At 43.4% G+C, this 17,579-nt stretch overlaps 1 protein-coding gene across 2 annotated transcripts in view; it reads right to left on the reverse strand.

Annotated features, from left to right (window-relative positions):
- The window catches only part of SH3BGR (SH3 domain binding glutamate rich protein), a 57,483-nt gene that overhangs the window by 11,415 nt on the left and 28,489 nt on the right, over positions 1 to 17,579 (reverse strand). For both annotated transcript variants that reach the window (XM_077765434.1, XM_077765433.1), the window contains 2 exons: positions 5,022 to 5,096; positions 4,070 to 4,159 (listed from right to left, as the gene is read on the reverse strand). In XM_077765434.1, the coding sequence (XP_077621560.1) occupies positions 4,070 to 4,159; positions 5,022 to 5,096 (165 nt within the window). The remainder of the gene's footprint in view (positions 1 to 4,069; positions 4,160 to 5,021; positions 5,097 to 17,579) is intronic.

A 17,579-nucleotide genomic window follows, 5' to 3' on the forward strand; every position in this document is an offset into this window, starting at 1 on the left:
CCCTTGTAGGAGGAGGTGGTGGTGGGGGGGGGGTTATGATTTCTTTTTGAAGTTTTTTTATTTTGAGAGACAGGCAGAGAGAAAGAGAGAGAGAGAGAGTGAACACAAGCAGGGGAGGGGCAGAGAGAGAGGGAGAGAGAACCCCAAGACATGGGGCTCCATCCCATGAACCTTGAGATCCTGACCTGAGCCGAGGTCAAGAGTCAGACAATTAATGGCCTGAGCCACCCGGGCGCCCTGAGGATGTATCATTTAAACAGAACTTAAACTTCCATCCTTAGCTCAGAGAATTGTAAAATATCAGAATTAGACAGATATTGAAAGCCCTCTATAGACAATGCCTGAACAGACATCTACGACTGGCAAATCATTACACTGGCAAAAAGGGTATTTTTTAAGATCATTGTAATCACGTGGTCCATTAAGCTAAGCTCTCGCTTATCACAGCCTGTGCACCACTCACCCGACCAAGCTACAACTTAAACTCACTGTACCTTGCTGTTCCTGGAAGAAAGCTAGCAAGGGGAAGCCCCCGAAGTGGGGAGTCCTGGAACCTTCACCAGCAGCTATTTTTGCCAGGACTTGGCTGGAGAGGCAGGTGGCAGAGACAGAAGCCAGCCAGCTCCAAGGACAGGTGTCGGCCGTGGTGAGTGTCAGGCAGTGGCCAGTGAGGGCAGGTGGCTGGTGTGGAAGGAAGCCCGAGGGCCAGCACAGGGTGACCTGAGGTGGGCGGGTGGCCTCGACTGGCTGGAAATGTCAGGGACAAGGGCAGAGTCCTCTCAATCTTCCGGGACCCAGCCTGCGATTCACCAGCCCCTCACAGACCTAGACCACCGTCTGTCCCTCAAGAAAGCAACTGCCCTCAGGACTGGCTTTGGAGGAGGCCAGGTGGGCTTTACAAGCCATCACCATGTAGCCAGTCAAGCTAAGATCTTTTTTTTTTTAATGTTTTATTTATTTCTAGGAGAGAGAGAGAGAGAGAGAGACAGCGTGAGCAGGGGAGGGTCAGAGAGAGAGGGAGTCACAGACTGAAACAGGCTCCAGGCTCTGAGCTGGCAGTCAGCACAGAGCCCGACGCGGGGCTCGAACCCACGAACTGCGACATCATGACCTAAGCGAAAGTCGGACGCTCAACCGACTAAGCCACCCAGGCGCCCCAAGCTAAGATCTTAAAAGGTTTTGGAGAGGATCGCTGAGCTGGCAAAGCCCACAACTTAAAATAATTTTACCTCCAGGGAAACCAAAGACAAAGGCAAACAACATTTCCAGGCTCCTGTAAAGTCCTCACGATGCTCCCAGGCCCTCACTGTGCCCTTCCCCCTCAGCTACCATGCCCAAGCCTCCCTCCCCAGCCCCTCGTCCCTCCCGGATCCGCAGGGAAGGGGAGCCTTCCTGAGGGGACCACCAAGTCCCCTCTCTACAGGGACCTGAAGCAGCAGGCGAGACCTTCTTAGGCACGAAAGAACGGGGTCTCCAGTGTCCACCGCCCTGTCTCCCCAATGCCCAGCCCCCCCACCTGTCAACATGTAGGTGACACCCATCTCGGCATCTGGAGCTTGAGAGCCCGCAGGCTTGGGTGGGGAGGGGGGGACGGTTCATTGCATTAAAGGAGATAATGATTTGTCTCCTTTTCTGTTATTTTTTTTTTTTAAATCAAGAGTGATATTCTTAGATAAATATTTCTCCCCGTTAAAATGGCATCATTTGAGGGGCGCCTGGGGGGCTCCGTTGGTTGCGCGTCTGACTTCAGCTCGGGTCGTGATCTTGCAGTTTGTGGGTTCGAGCCCCACAGTGGGCTCACTGCTGTCAGCGCAGAGCTCACTCTTGATCCTCTGTCCCCCCCTTCTGCCCCTCCCCTGTGTGCTCTCTCTCTCTCCAAAAAAAAAAAAAAAAAGCACTTAAAAATAAAAGAAAATAAAATGGCATCATTTGGGTGCTCTGTGGGCACGTGCAGCAGCTGCGATCAGGTGAGCAAGCCCAGGCCTCGGACGCCGCCCCAGCTGGTTTGTCGCTGGTTTCACACTGCCCCCTGCCGGACGCGGTGGTTACCGTCACACCTTGAAAACTGCCCGTAGCACACGGATGAGCCGTGTTCAGCACACAAGTGAAAGGTCTGAGATAACGGTGCACACCGCATAAGGTCTGCGGTCCTTCAGGGAGGCACCGACGCCGTGTCCCTGGTGTCCCTACGGTACCGCGGCTGCCTGCGACATCACCACGGGGCGCTGAACGACGTCCCGTAGGTCTATACTAATTTCACAATAAGAGGTGAAAACGCGTTTGTATTCTTTGTCCTAAATAGCGTGGCTCAACGCCAGGATATGAATTACCTCGGGTTGTCCCCACCGCACAACACAGGGGACAGGGTGTCGAGTCTGCCCCTCCCACACAGCAAGGGGACGGCCCCAGATTGGCTGTGGCTCTGGGATCCCAGGGGAGAAGTTCTCGGCCTCGCTTTTCAAAACCCTGGGATGGGGCGCCCGGGGGGCTCGGTTGGTTAAGCGTCCAACTTCGGCTCAGGTCAGGATCTCACAGTTCGTGATTTCGAGCCCCACATCAGGGCTCTGTGCTGACAGCTCGGAGCCTGGAGCCTGCTTCCCATTGCGAGTCTCCCTCTCTCCCTGCCCCTCCCCGCTTGCTCTGTCTCTGTCTCTCAAAATAAAGACATAAAAAAATTTTTTTTTAAATTTCCTTTGTAATGGGCTCACAATTAAAAAAAAAAAAAACTGTTCCAAAGAAAACTCCCAGACCAGAGAGCTTAGCACCTCACTAAAGAGTAGCTGAGAAGCTAAAGCAGGCCCATCCTTGCTGTAGTAACTAGGGTCCAGTTATGAAAACGCTACCTTCTTCTTGGTCCCCAGGAGATAGGGCTTCCGGTATAAAGTTTCTTATCTTTGTCTCTCTGTCTCACAAGAAGCAAACTGAATTTCAAAGTAGAAATCAATAACACTGTAGGAGTGCATTAGGCAATTCCTGTAAAGTCCGACTTATAAAAACATGGATTTTTAAATTACACGGTAATGAAATTGTTGCTATGTGTAATTTGACGTTTATTGTCTCTGAATCATACAGGCTGCTGTCAAACCCCATCTAGCTTCTAGGTCAGGATTTAAAGCCTTTATCTTTCTTCCAAACCAAAGACTTCAGCGAGTCTTAAGTAATCTTGGAAACAGCCATCTTTCATATGAGGAATTTACCGCCCTGGCCCCTCTCAAATTTAAATTCCTTAAGATAACAACAAATTGACGGCCACCCCCAACCCAGTTTTCCATAGCCTGTTTCCCTAGTGCCCTTCCTCACCACATTCTACCTGCTGCGAATGTGAGTCCAACAGCTTTCCCGGAATCAATAAGTAGGTAGAGATGCAAATCATCAGCATTCAGTAAACAGACCCCTGAGACTCTAGGGGAGGCCAGCAACCCCCCCCCCCATTCAGCTCCCTGCACACCAGGGTCTCCCCTTACCTGGCTTCCCAGGCACATGTTCAGAATTCCTTGACTGAGTGGCCCATCTGATGCCCCTTTATCTCAGCTTGGCCATTCTAGAACCACAGTCTCCTCTTCCCTCCCATACCCGTCCCCCGCCCCTTATTCTGTGGCTCCTGAACTGGGACCCCTTTAGAATTAGGTCCCAGGCCTTGGAGCAGCTGCCATTCCCAGGACAGGATGGGAAGTGGGTGTGGCTTCCCCCCCCACCAAGGGCCCTTCTCTACCCTCAGCTCCTGATGGCTTCCCACAAAACGCCCCACTGGGATTTTTGCTGGGATTGCTGGGAATCCATCATCACTCATGGCCAAGGAATAAGGTCCCTTGTTCTACAGAGACCCTGAACCTAACCCAGCGCCAACATCACAACTGCCTGTCCCTCCAGGCCTGGGTTCAGGGTCCCGCCTCTGCGTCCTGTTAGCCCTCTGCCTTGACCACAGCCATTAACCCTTCCTCCTGCTTCCTCTCTGCCTAAACCCTCAGCCCCAGGCTTCTGTGCTCACCTGAGAGGAGCTCAGAAAAAGTTTGGTGAATCGAATCCAGTGAAATTATGGTGGGAAAAAAAAAAAAAAGCAAACACTCACCTTCTCTGAAGTCTCAGCAAGGTTGCCCGAATCCTCGTTATCTTCTTTTTGTGCCTCATTTTCTCCACTTTCTTCAGCCTTCTCTGTTGCCTGGTTGTAAAGCAAACCCGAGGTATCACTAACCCTAGATAAGCTTTCCAGGGAAAACCAGGCTGCACATGGTCTGTTTTACTTGGACACACAGTATAGAAACAAAGCAAACACAGACTTGCTATTTATCGGGTCACTCGGCTACTGCAGGATAGAACCCCAACCCCCAGTATCGCTCACAGCAGCTGCTGTTGGCAGTCAGGAGACCTGATTCACATACCTGGGAGAGTAACAGACTCACTAACGAGGAGCTGTAACTCACCCATTTAAGGCTTATGAAGGGAACTCCAAAGGATTCAATGTTGAGGTAGAGTTGTTTTCTGTTGCTTGAGTGGAGGCAGGCTTTATAATTTTAGAGAATAAAAAAGATGATAGATAGCTAGATAGCCAGATAGATAGATAGATAGATAGATAGATAGATAGATCGGTCGATAGATAGATGGATGGAGGATGGATAGATGATGATAGATAGACAGACAGATAGATAGGTAGATAGATGTAGACAGATACATAATGAGTAAACAGATGGATCGATACATGGACGATGGATGGATGGATGGATGTTGGATGACCATAAGAGAGAGACAGAAAGATAGAGNCGACCGATAGATAGATAGATGGATGGAGGATGGATGGATGATGATAGATAGACAGACAGACAGATACATAATGAGTAAACAGATGGATCGATACATGGACGATGGATGGATGGATGGATGTTGGATGACCATAAAGTAGAGACAGAAAGATAGAGAGATAGATATTCTATATACGTAGAGGAGAATGACAGAAAAATGAGAACCAAGTAGACATTCGGAGCAAGCTAGTCTGAGGGAAGATGGTTCAAGACACCAGCTCGTACCTCTGTGGCGCCCTGCACCTCTCCCGCTACATCGCCGTTGGGAAGGGAAGATGCTTCCTCGGATGATTTTGTCACCTGCATCATATAAATTGAGAACGGTTGAGAATTTTCTTGAGGATAATAGCTTGCATTTTAACACCTTTTAACTATTCAAATTATGTTTGTCTTCGGCCCCCATTTTATCTTTACAGCAACACTGTAGCCTGATCAGGAGCCGGGTCATTACCACTCACACTCTAGAGACAAGAAAGTCAAGGCAGAAAGTGTCATACTGCAAGTTCGGAGTGGGGCTAGGTCCACACCTCCTCATTGATGCTCTTTGGACTTATCCACAGTTCCTCATCTTCTAAAAGTTATTTTTCTCATCACAAGAAAACTGTAAGGTGTAACTGTGAGGTGGTGGATGTCAACTGAACTTATTGCAGTAATCATTTCACAGCACATACGTACATCGGATCCTTATGTTGCACACCTTAAACCAATACGATGTTACATGTAAATTATATCTCAATAAAACTGGGGCGGAAATCAGTTACTTTGTTACAAAGGCACTTAAACCATACACACACCCTCCAGTAACATGTTCCTATGATAATCAATACTAAAATTGTGATACAGGGGCGCCTGGGTGGCTCAGTCGGTTGAGCATCCGACTTCGGCTCAGGTCATGATCTCAACAGTTTGTTGATTCGAGCCCCATGTCGGGCTCTGTGCTGACAGCTTGGAGCCCGGAGCCTGCTTTGGATTCTGTCTTTCCCTCTCTCCCTGGCCCTCCTCCACTTGTGCTCTGTCTCTGTTTCTCAAAAGTAAATAAATGTAAAAAACAAAACAAAACAAAACAAAAAAACCTAAAATTGTGATACATACCTAAATCTATCCTAATACTTACATAGAGGCTATATTTTTTTGTGTGCTTGATTGCTATTTTTGTCTTATTTGTATGTTTTTTAAAACAGACATGGGAACACAGGGTATAACTTGGTTGTTTATTTTAACATATCATGGACATTTGTCCAGGTTAATTCAGATGGTTCTAACTTCATTTTTTTAGCATCTGCTGAATATTACATTTATAATATATCCAAGTATTCCCCAGCTGATAGGGAAGCGACTAAATAACGCCATTTTAAAATTAAGACCCTCGGGGCGTGCGGGTGGCTTAGTCGGTTAAGCATCCGACTTTCGCTCAGGTCATGATCTCGCGGTTCGTGGGTTCGAGCCCCGCGTCGGGCTCTGTGCTGACTGCCAGCTCAGAGCCTGGAGCCTGTTTCAGTCTGTGACTCCCTCTCTCTCTGACCCTCCCCTGCTCACGCTGTCTCTCTCTCTCTCCTAGAAATAAATAAAACATTAAAAAAAAATTTAATAAAATTAAGACCCCCATTAAAAGCAACATCGGGCTGCACATAGCAGCAGTCTCAGAAAAAAACTGCAGATTGTTCAAGGCCGAACCCCCTCCCCAATTAGCCAGTGAGAAGAGGTTAAAAACATTCCTGCCGGCTGAGAGAAGGGTTGCTCCCCCGTGCCTAACTCACCTCATAATTGGTCATTTTCAAAGGAGTCTCAAAAGGCCATAATTGGGCTCCGCCAAAAGTAACGGACACCTCACAGGTACTGAATGGTCAAGGCTGTTGCCAGGGTGTTGTACAAATATGATTGGTGTACTACATGTGTACTGTAACACCCCCATCCCTTACCCCTTAAAAACCCTGCTGGCCATTGTTCGGGGCTCCCCCCTGCTGCTGCTGCCGTGTAGGTAGGTGGGTGAGACCCGGCTCGAGCTTGTAATAAAGACCCTTTTGTTCTTGCATCGGTATTGGCTTCTGAGGTCACTGGGGACTCGTGATTCGGGCACAACAATAGTTGTTTAGAATGTTTACATATATTTGTGCTTCTACAAACAACACTATACTAAGCTGAATGGTGGTTTTTTTTTTTTACTAGATTTATTTCCAAAAAGAGAAATTGTAGCAATTCATATTCCATAGTAAATACATGAATGTCCTCTTTTCCTTTATCTTCACGACCAATGAGGGTGATTACTCTTTGTGATCTCACCAACGTGTTGGGGAGAAAATGGAATTTTTTTTTTTTTCATTTACAGTTTCCTAATTATCAGAACAGAAAAGCATACTTTTCATGAGTTTTAGCCACTTACTTTTCCTGTTCAGATATTTGCCTTCATATGTTTTGCCCCTTTTTACTTGAGTTGTTCGTTTTGTCAGTTTCTAAAGGTTATTTAGATAATAGAAATTATTAGCTCTTTGTCAGTTACCACTTTTATTTTTACTCTATAAATTTTTACAAGTTTGGGCTTTTTAAATTCTTAGCTTTTTATTAAATTTATCTAATTTTTATTCTCTGAAATGCAGCACTATTATTTTACATGAGTTATTAACCTCTGGAGCCTTAATCCATCTAGAACTTAATTGTGTATATAATGTAAATTAGGGCTCTGTTTTCATCCAGATGAACAGCAAAGTACGTCTGCACTATTTATATACCATCATTTTCCCATTTAATTAAGATGTTATTTACCATTTGCTAAGTTTTATGTATGTATTTGGATCTGTTAATACAGTATCCCATATATGAATATATAGGCATATCCATGAATAAACTGATCAGTTCCCATGCCAATATCCTGCCTTTATCAGTGTAGCTTTTAATATGAATTTTAATATCAAGAAAGGCAAGGTGCTACACAAAGTCTTTTTAAAAATTTTCCTGGTTCTTCCCAGACATTTATTATTCCAATTAATTTTAAGGTAATTTTTCCTTGTGTCAAATACTTAAAAAATAAGCTTTTGTTTCAAAGAGCACTACATATATTTTTTAGTTTAGAAAGTTTTCAGTTCTTACTGTAAAACCATTCTACCCAGAGACATTGTAGGTCTCTCTATTACTTTAGTAGCTGTGGGTGAACTTCAGAGTAAAATTATGTTCTTCAGAACATTTATTCCCTCTTCATAAATTTATTCCTAACTATCACCGCTGTGAAGGAGATTTGATTTTTACATTGCAACTTCCTATCTATTATTGCTGATATAAATAAAAACTCCTAATTTTTTAATGTTTTTCTTTTATCCAGAAATTTAATAAACTCATACTAATTTTAACAGATTTTACTGTTTCTTGAGATTTGCAGGTGTACAGTTGCATCGTATAAAAATAAAGATAATTTTTAAATTTCATACCTATTACATATAGATGAGACATTTTCTTCTTTTACATTACCATAATAACGGCAGCTTCTAAAACAAAGTTTAATAATATAGTGATGACAGACATGTCTGTTTTGCTTCTAATTATAATAGAAATGATTCAACATTTCATGATTCATTGTGACATAGCTGCTTTTTGATAATTGGTTTTTATCATGTTTAGTTGGTTTCTTTATATTTTAATCCATTTTAATTAAAAAAAATTTTTTTAATGTTTATTTATTTTTGAGAGACAGAGCATGAGAGGGGGAGAGAGGGAGACAGAATCCAAAGCAGGCTCCAGGCTCTGAGCTAGCTGTCAACACAGAGCCTGATGCATGGCTCGAACCCAGGAACTGTGAGATCATGACCTGAGCCGAAGTCGGCGGCTTAACCAACTGAGCCACCTAGGACCCCGAATCCATTTTAATTTTACTAGGAATATTTGAAGAATTGTTTCAAATCTCTTCTTTGTTTTATGGAAGCAATCATATACGCTTTCTTCTCCAGTAAGCAGTTCTGTGTAATTAATTATGTTAACAATAAATTCTGCTTTGCATTATACAATTTGCTAACATTTTTAGACTTTTCCCCTCAGCATTTCAATTCCCCTACATATAACTGAAAGTATTCTAAGTAATCTGTCAACTGGTGAGGGGTTTTATCTATTTCATTTCTCTGTTAAAATTATAAATAACCAAATTTCATATATGTGTATTCAAATTAGACTTACTCAAATCACATATAAATTATATATGTACATACACATGTCCATATGCACACAGACACATACTTTTCTCCCTCTTTTGTGTTTAAATGATTTTGGTCCTTCTTTTTTTTTAATGTTTATTTTTGAGAGAGAGAGCATGTGAGCAGGGGAGGGACAGAGAGAGAGGGAGACACAGAATCTGAAGTGGCTCCAGGCTCCGAGCTGTCAGCACAGAGCCTGACCCAGGGCATTGAACCTGCAAACCATGAGATCATGACCTGAGTCGAAGTCAGACACTTAACCGACTGAGCCACCCAGGTGCCCCTGGTTTTTCTTTTTATTAGTTCATACTGCCTACTTTTTAATTTTATTTTCTTGTTGTCACTTTTTTTTTTTTAGAGAGAAAGGGTGCACATGCGTGCGCACACATGAGAAAGGGAGGGGCAGAGAGAGAAAGAGAATCCCAAGCAGGCTCTGTGCTGTCAGCCTGACTCAGGGCTCAGTCTCATAAACTGTGAGATCATGATCTGAGCTGAAATCAAAAGTCAGATGCGTAACTGACCGAACCCCCCAGTGCTGGAGCCGCACCCACCTCGCTGGATGGCAGTGACAGCGAGGAAACGGCAGCGTCTGCACAGCTCCTGCCATGAGAAACAAAAACTGGGATCTCCTTCTGCTACTACTGGCTCATGTTGGAGATGAGCCTGCAGGTACTGACCAGACCTCACAATATTCCAGATCAGACCGATATTCCCCACACAGATTGTTCATAAGGAAAAGCATATTCCTGCCACTTCAAAAGAGACTTCAGATGAAAGCACTGTGGATGGTTGTCAGAAGGATCTTCCTATGGGTCTTGCAGATCCAAGACTTAGATCATAAAGGGGGCTAAGAACACAAGAGTTACAATTGAGTCTGTCCCCGAGACAAAGAGCCTAATTTAGAGTTAAGGACAGATATCCACCCCCACCCAATTGTTTCTGCTTGGAGCATTTTGTAAGTGACTTATTCTGGCTTTAAATATGCTGATTGCTCCCTGTATAGGAACCTATTGAGGAACTTCTTCTTTTGTGATTATGGGAGCAAAGGTGTTTCCTGAAAGACCTGTTTTTCTTGATACTTCCACCTTAAACAAACAAGCTATTGACCCCTGCCCACAAAGAAGTAACTTCACCCTTTTTATGCTAAAAACATTGTCTGGTATGCTAAAGATAACTTCTTCCCCATAGGATAAGCATCTAAATCCCCTACCTCCATCACTATTGATAAGGTTATGCAGAAGTCTTCTACAAATCTATGTTCTGGGAAATTCTTACATATCAAAGAAGTTTGTTATCAGAAATCATTGTCTAAGGCAAATGCCACTTCTGTGGCGTCCCCCAAACACTTAATGATAAAATAAAGTTGAGCCCCAGTCAGAGCGGAGATGCCTGCCTGGTGACCAGAAAGAATCTCGGGGCTCTCCCACTCTCCCTTGCCGACACCGTCCATCCTTCAGGGACCCCTGGACATGCCGGAGCCAGCCTCCGACACCCCAGGTGCCCCTCCTGTTGTTAATTTTTAACTTGAATATCTATTTTACTAAGCTTCTACCTTGATTTTTTAGAGTGTTTATTTAAATTTAACAATTTCACTCTGTATAGAGATTTGGCTCTATATTGGGGTTTGGGTATGAAATAATCTCTCTTGCTTATTATCTGATGATCTGTAATATAGCTTTATTTTCTTTTGGATACAGAGTTATTCGAAATGGTGTACTGTATGTTTATTTCTTAATTTTTTACATATCTTTCTTTCAGATTGTGATTCTGTATTGGGATATGAATGTAGTCTGTAAAACCATCCTCTTTTGAAATTTATGAAGGTTTTCTTTGTGACTCAGTGTATGACAGCTATGGAAATTGTTTTAGTAGGCTGAGGGGAAGAATATATATCATTAACATCTATCTAATATGTTGTTATTCTTGTGTGTGTATGTATATGTATATCCTATACATACATATTAAATGAAGTTTCTAATTATAGTTGTGCGTACACTTAAAAAGAGTGCCTGATGAATAACATATTTATTGAAAGATATTTTTAACAAGTTTTCATTGTCTTTCTAGGAGTTTTTGATTTATGTACTTGACTGCTGTTTAGCATGACCCTTAAAGGTCCATGACTACTGTATTTTCTTCATAGATTTTTATTATATCTTTTTCACCTCATTAAATTTTTTGGCCTTGAATTCCTCTTCATCGGATATTAATGCCACTCCAGCTCTCTTGCTGTTTGTATATGCCTGCTGTATACTCATCCCTTTATTTCAGTTTTCCTTTGAATGATTGTTTTCTTTTGCTCTCATAAATAACATGGCTCAATCTTTGTTAAAATCCAATTTCACTGTCAATTCCATTTCCATTAGCCATGTAATCTCCTTTTAAACCCAACCCTCCAAGAGATAATGACTATAAATTCTGAGTTAAAAAGATTTAAAACAAAACAAAACAAAACAGGGGGGTCTGACTGGCAAGATCAGTAGAGCATGCAACTCTTGAGACCTATTTTGGGTGTGGAGCCTACTTAAGAATACAAAACAAGACAAAACAAGGAAACAAAACAAAAGGAAAAATTAGAGGAAACCGAACCAAAGCAAGAAGATTCAAGAGGGAGTTGATACTTAAGATGATAAAAATTATTTGCATGTTCATGTCCATTGCAGCATTATTCACAATAGCCAAGAGGTAGAAACAATTCAAACGTCCATCTGTGAATGAATCAATAAACAAAATGTGGTATATACGTCCAAGGGAATATCATTTAGCCTTAAAAAGAAAAGTTATCCTGAAGCACCTGGGTGGCTCAGTTGGTTAAGCGTCCAACTTTGGCTCAGGTTATGATCTCACAGTTCGTGGGTTCAAGCCCCACATCGGGCTCTGTGCTGACAGCTAGCTCAGAGCCTGGAGCCTGCTTCACATTCTGTGTCTCCCTCTCTCTCTGACCCTCCCCTCATGCAGTCTCTCTCTCAGAAATAAATAAAACATTAAAAAAAAGTTATCCTGTCACATGCCACAGCACGGAGGAACCCTGATCACATTATGCTAAGTGAAATAAGCCATTCACAAAAAGACAAACTTCTTTCATTCTACTTATATGAGATATCTAAACTAGTCAAATTTATAGAAACAGAAAGTGAAATGTTAGTGACCAGGACCTGGGGAGAGGAGGAAATGGGAGTTGCAGGAGTACAGAATTTTGCAAAGTGAAAAAGTTCTGGAGATCTTTTGCACAGCGTTATGAATATACTTAACATTACTGAAATGTACACTTAAAAATGGTTAAAATGGTTTAAAAAGAAAAGAAAGATGAGGTGCCCCTGGGTGGCTCAGTGAGTTCAGCAGTAGACTTTGGCTCAGGTCATGATCTCACGGTCTGTGAGTTGGAGCCCCGCCACAGGCTCTGTGCTGACAGCTCAGAGCCTGGAGCCTGCTTTGGATTCTGTGTGTGTGTGTGTGTGTGTGTGTGTGTGTGTGTGTGTGTGCCCCTCCCCTGCTCACTCTGTCTCTCAAAAAAAAAAAAAAAAAAAACGTTTAAAAAAATTATTTAAAAAAAGATAAGGAGGCGTCTGGGAGACTCAGTCATTTAAACATCCAACTCTTGATTTCAGCTCAGGTCATGATCTCACAGTTCGTGAGTTCAAGCCCCGCATGGGGTTCTGTGCTGACAGGGAGAAGGCTCCTTCTTTCTCTGCTCCTCCTCCCACTTGATCTCGATCTCTCTCTCAAAATAAATAAATAAACTTTAAAAAAAAAAACTAAAAATGATGAGAATGACAAAGAGTGAGTTACTGTTTTCAGGGCTTAAGTCTGACAATAAGCATATGTTATGGGGGAAATAAAACTGCAGCAAAAACACTCGGGATTTTTGGCCTGAAGAATCAGAAGGCAGCACTTGAGGCAACCACATCTACCAGGGAGGGAGGGCAGAATACTGGACAGGAGAGAGGGAACCCCAAATTCTGTATATAAACTCTGCAAAATCTCCAGCTGAACCCCTAACCATGCATGCCTGGGGCTGCTGCAGCTAAGACAAAAATAACTCAGCTGAGATTTGAGCTGCTACTAGAAACAAGAGTTTGCAACCTGAGTCCCACAAAATAAGTGTCTACTGGAACAAAAAAAATCAACACTTTTCAGAGGAATGTAACAAAATACAGTCTGCACAACACAACATTCCCATGTCCAAAACACAACCCCAAATCCTTGACATATAAAGAACAAGGAAAATATAACCCATGCTCAAGAGAAAACACAATAAACGTGAAAGGACCCAGATGTTGGAATTAGCAGGCAAGGATTTCAAAGCAACAGTTCTACCCGTGGTCAAAGAAGTAAGGGGAAATATGCCTGCAATGACAAGACAATTGAAAAGTGTTCCTCAGCAGAGAAACAAAAAGTATGAAAATCAAACAAGTGGAACATTTTGGAAAAAAGATAGTATGTGAAGTAAAAAAGCTCACTAGACTAGATGTGGAATGCAGAGTCAAGATGACAGAGGAAAAATAAGTGAACATAAAGATAAGGTCAACAGAAATCATCTAATTTGGAGACGCCTGGGTGGCTCAGTTGGTTGAGCATCTGAACCTTGATTTCAACTCAGGTCATGATCCCAGGGTCATGGGATCGAGCCCCAAGTTGGGTTTCGCACTGAGCCTGCTTAAGATTCTCTCTCTCCCTCCTTTTCCCCTTCCCCCGGCTCACTCTAAAATATAAATGAATGAATGAATGAATGAATGAATATAAATAATCATCTAATCTGAAGATCACAGAGGAACAAGATATTTTATTTTATTTTAAATTTTTTTAATGTTTATTTACTTTTTTGAGAGAAAGAGACAGACAGAGGTGTGAGCAGGGGATGGGCACAGAGAGGGAGACACAGAACCTGAAGCAGGCTCCAAGTTCCAAGCTGTCAGCACAGAGCCTGATGCAGGGCTCAAACTCATGGACCATGAGATCATGACCTGAGCTAAAGTCAGGCACTTAACTGACTGAGCCACCCAGGTGCCCCACAAGATATTTTAAAAATGAAAAAAGCTTCAGGGCAGTATGGAATAATAACAAAAGTTTTCACATGTATGTAAATTAGAGTTCTAGAAGGAGAATGAGAGCAAATGGGGCAGAAATAATATTTGAAAGTATAATGGCTGAAACGGTCTTGAATGTGGTGAAAGACATATTTTCACAGAGTCCAGAATCTCAGTAAACCCCGATGAAGATAAATACAAAGAAAATCATGGTTAGGCACATCATAATCAAATGGCTGAAAACCAACGTGAAAGAGAAATCTTGAAAGTGACCAGAGAAAAATGACGTATTACATACAAGGAACAAGGATTCAAATAATCCTCAATGCCTCATAAGAAGTATAGAGGCCAGAGGCACCTGGGTGGCTCAGTCGGTTAAGTGTCTGACTTTGGTGCAGGTAACGATCTCACTGTTCATGGGTTCCAGTCCCACATCGGGCTCTGCGCTAATGGTGTGCACACTTGGGACTCTCTCTCCCTCTCTCTGCCCCTCCCTTGCTTGCACTCTCTCCCTCTCAAAATAAATAAATCCACTTTAAAAAAAAGTAGAGACCACAAGACAAAAGCAAAAAACACTTATAAGGTGACAAAAGAGAGGTGCTTGGGTGGCTCAGTCGGTTGAGTATCTGACTTGGTTTCAGCTCAGGTCGTGATCTTGCAGTTTGTGGGACTGAGCCCCACATCAGGCTCTGTGCTAATGCAGAGCCTGCTTGGGATTCTCTCTCTCTCTGTCACTCTCTGCTCCTCCCCTGAGTGCTCCCTCTCTCTCAAAATAAATAATGAAAAATAATGAAGTGCTGTATAAAGAAAACTGTCAACGAAGAAGTCTACACTCAATAAAAACATTCTTCAAAAATGAAAGCCAAGATATCTACAGATAAAAACAAACACAGAAACAAACAAAAAAACACTAAGAGAGGGCATCTGGGTGGCTCATTTGGTTAAGCATCTGACTCTTGGTTTCAGCGTAGGTCATCATCTCACAGTTCATGGGTGCACTGACAGCACAGAGCTTGACTGTTTGGGATTCTCTCCCTCTTTCTCTGCCCCTCCCCTGCTCACATGTGCTCTCTGTCTCTCAAAATAAATAAACTTAAAAAACAACAACAACAACATAAGAGAACTCATTGTCAGCAAACGTGCCTCTGGAACAACGCTCAAGGCTAAAGTATGCTCTTGGGGCCGAAATGGCACTAGATGGAAACTTGATTCTTCAGAAAGAATAAGAAGCATCAGAAAAAAAATTTTAAAGTCTGAGTAAATAGAAAAGATTCTTTTTCCTCTTGTTTTCTTTAAAATACATAGGACTGTTTGATGCAAAAATTGCAATATTACAGAGTTGATATACACACAAATGTAATACACATGCTAAGACAGTATAAAGATTGGGGCTTGTAAATGCACATATATGACTGCAACGCTTCCGCATATTATAAAGTGTTACAATACTAACTCTAACTAAACTGTGAAATGCTAATATACACTACAATCACTAGAGCAGTCAGGACACAGTAGTTCAAAGAGGCAGAGCCAAAAATCTAGTAGATAAATTGAAAGGGAATTCTAAAATACATTCAAATAACCTGAAAGAAAGCAAAATGTCATCAAACTAAGGAATTAAAGGAAACAAATAACAAAACTAATAATAATAAATATAAACAAAACCAATTCAATGATTACTTAAAAGTTAATGGACAAAATGGTGCACCCACAGAGATTGTCAGAATGAATGAAAATCCACAAGCACCAGTTCTACTTCGTCTGCAAGGACACACCATAAAAATAAAAGCACAGGTAGTTTGAAAGTAAAAGGAAGGTAAATGATACACCATTTGAAGTGCAAGCGGAAGTCTGGAGTAGATTAGTTAATATCATGATGGAAGGACAGAAAGACAAAATTACAAGAGACTAAAGAAGAGACCTCTGAAATTGATAAACATGTCATCCATTAGGAAGTCATAACGCTCATCAGTACGAATGTGCTTAATCACCGAGTTGTGAATGATACAAAGCATAAGGAGCAGACAACTCACAATCGTAGTTGGAGATCTTTTTTTTCCTTTATTTAAATTCAAGTTAGTTAACATACAGTGTAGTCGTGGCTTCAGAAGTAGAACCCAGTGATTCATCACTTACATAGGACGTCCAGGGCTCATCCTGACAAGCGCCCTAATTGACACCCATCACCCACCCACCTCCCCACGAGCAACCCTCAGTTTGTTCTCTGCATTTAAGAGTTACGGTTTGCCCCTCTCTCTGTTTTTATCTTATTTTTCCCTCCCTTTCCCTATGTCTTCTGTTGTATTTCCCAGATTCTGCATATGAGTGAAATTGTATGATATCTGTCTTCCTCTGACCTATTTAGAGATCTTAACACCCCTCTCTCACCAGCTGAAGGACAACTATGCAAGAATCCGAACTGTCTTTTTTCTTTTCTTTTTCTTCTTTCTGGGAGAGGGGTGGGATGTGGGCAGGAAGTTTCAGCCTCTTCAAACTTATTGGAACTGATACAGTGAATTCAATTCCTTCTGCCATATTAATTCATTATTCATCTGTCTTCTCCTCTCTATTCCTTTCCTTATTTTCCTGGCTTAAGTTTCTTCATTCTGTGTTGCTCAGCTCTGCCCTCTCCCTTGTTCATCTAAATGTTCTGAAATGTTTTTTTCCACTTCTGCTGAGTTTCCTATTCATAAAACTTAATGCTCCCTATTAATTTATCACAATTAAATAATATACAGGACCCCCATCAAAATGGCTTACCTGCCTTCCTCCAATTAAAACGAGACCTGCAGAACACCTGCACTTCCTTTCTTTTCTCCGTATTTCCATCCATAATGGATAAACTCACATGAGTCCTTTTTTACATAGTCCCTTCCACAACTCCTGGATTCTGAGGTCGTTTAAAATTCTTGATGTCACTATTATTACAGAGTTTTCCCTCACACACTAGTAGCATGTTAAATTCTGGCTTAACTGAGCTTGGAGTCGGCCCGGAATCATACAGCGTTAACAGGATCCCGGGGGCTCCTGAAGTGCAGCCCGGGCCGGTCACCNGAGGAGCCGTCCCGGGCCCGCCCCCTGGGGAGGAGCCGCCCCCGCCCCGCCCCCGGCCAGGCACCTCTGCAGCCCGCTGACCACCGCCTGGCTGAGGGCAGGGTGCGGGTGGGGGGCAGGGTCCCCGCTTCCGGGCGGCCCCACATCCACCCCCCCAGCCCCNCAGGGCTCTGGGCCTTCGTTTCCCCCTCGGTGTCAGCCCTTTGCTCCCCACCTTCGGGCGCGCCTCCCCGGTTCCTGGTCCACAGACAGCCCCGCTCAGGGTTCCCGCGCGCTCAGGGGGCTAGGGCGCCGCAGGGTCACCCGGAAGGCCCTCCCGCGCCCGCCACCCTTCGGTTCTTCCCGGAACTGCTGTGCGCTCGCGGCCGGGCCTCCCGCCTTCCACGCACGGCGTCCCCCTCACGGCTTCGTTCCTCCCGCGTGTTTCCCGCGGCTGGGCCCACGGACCACCATCGGGCCCCCTCCCCGCGTCCGCGCTGTGGGGCGCCTTGCAGGGTCAGGTCCGGGGGTCGCAGAACGCGGGTGGG

Source organism: Crocuta crocuta, unplaced genomic scaffold (genome assembly GCF_008692635.1).
Source record: "Crocuta crocuta isolate KB4526 unplaced genomic scaffold, BGI_CrCroc_1.0 scaffold84, whole genome shotgun sequence".
Classification (NCBI taxonomy): Eukaryota; Metazoa; Chordata; class Mammalia; order Carnivora; family Hyaenidae; genus Crocuta; species Crocuta crocuta.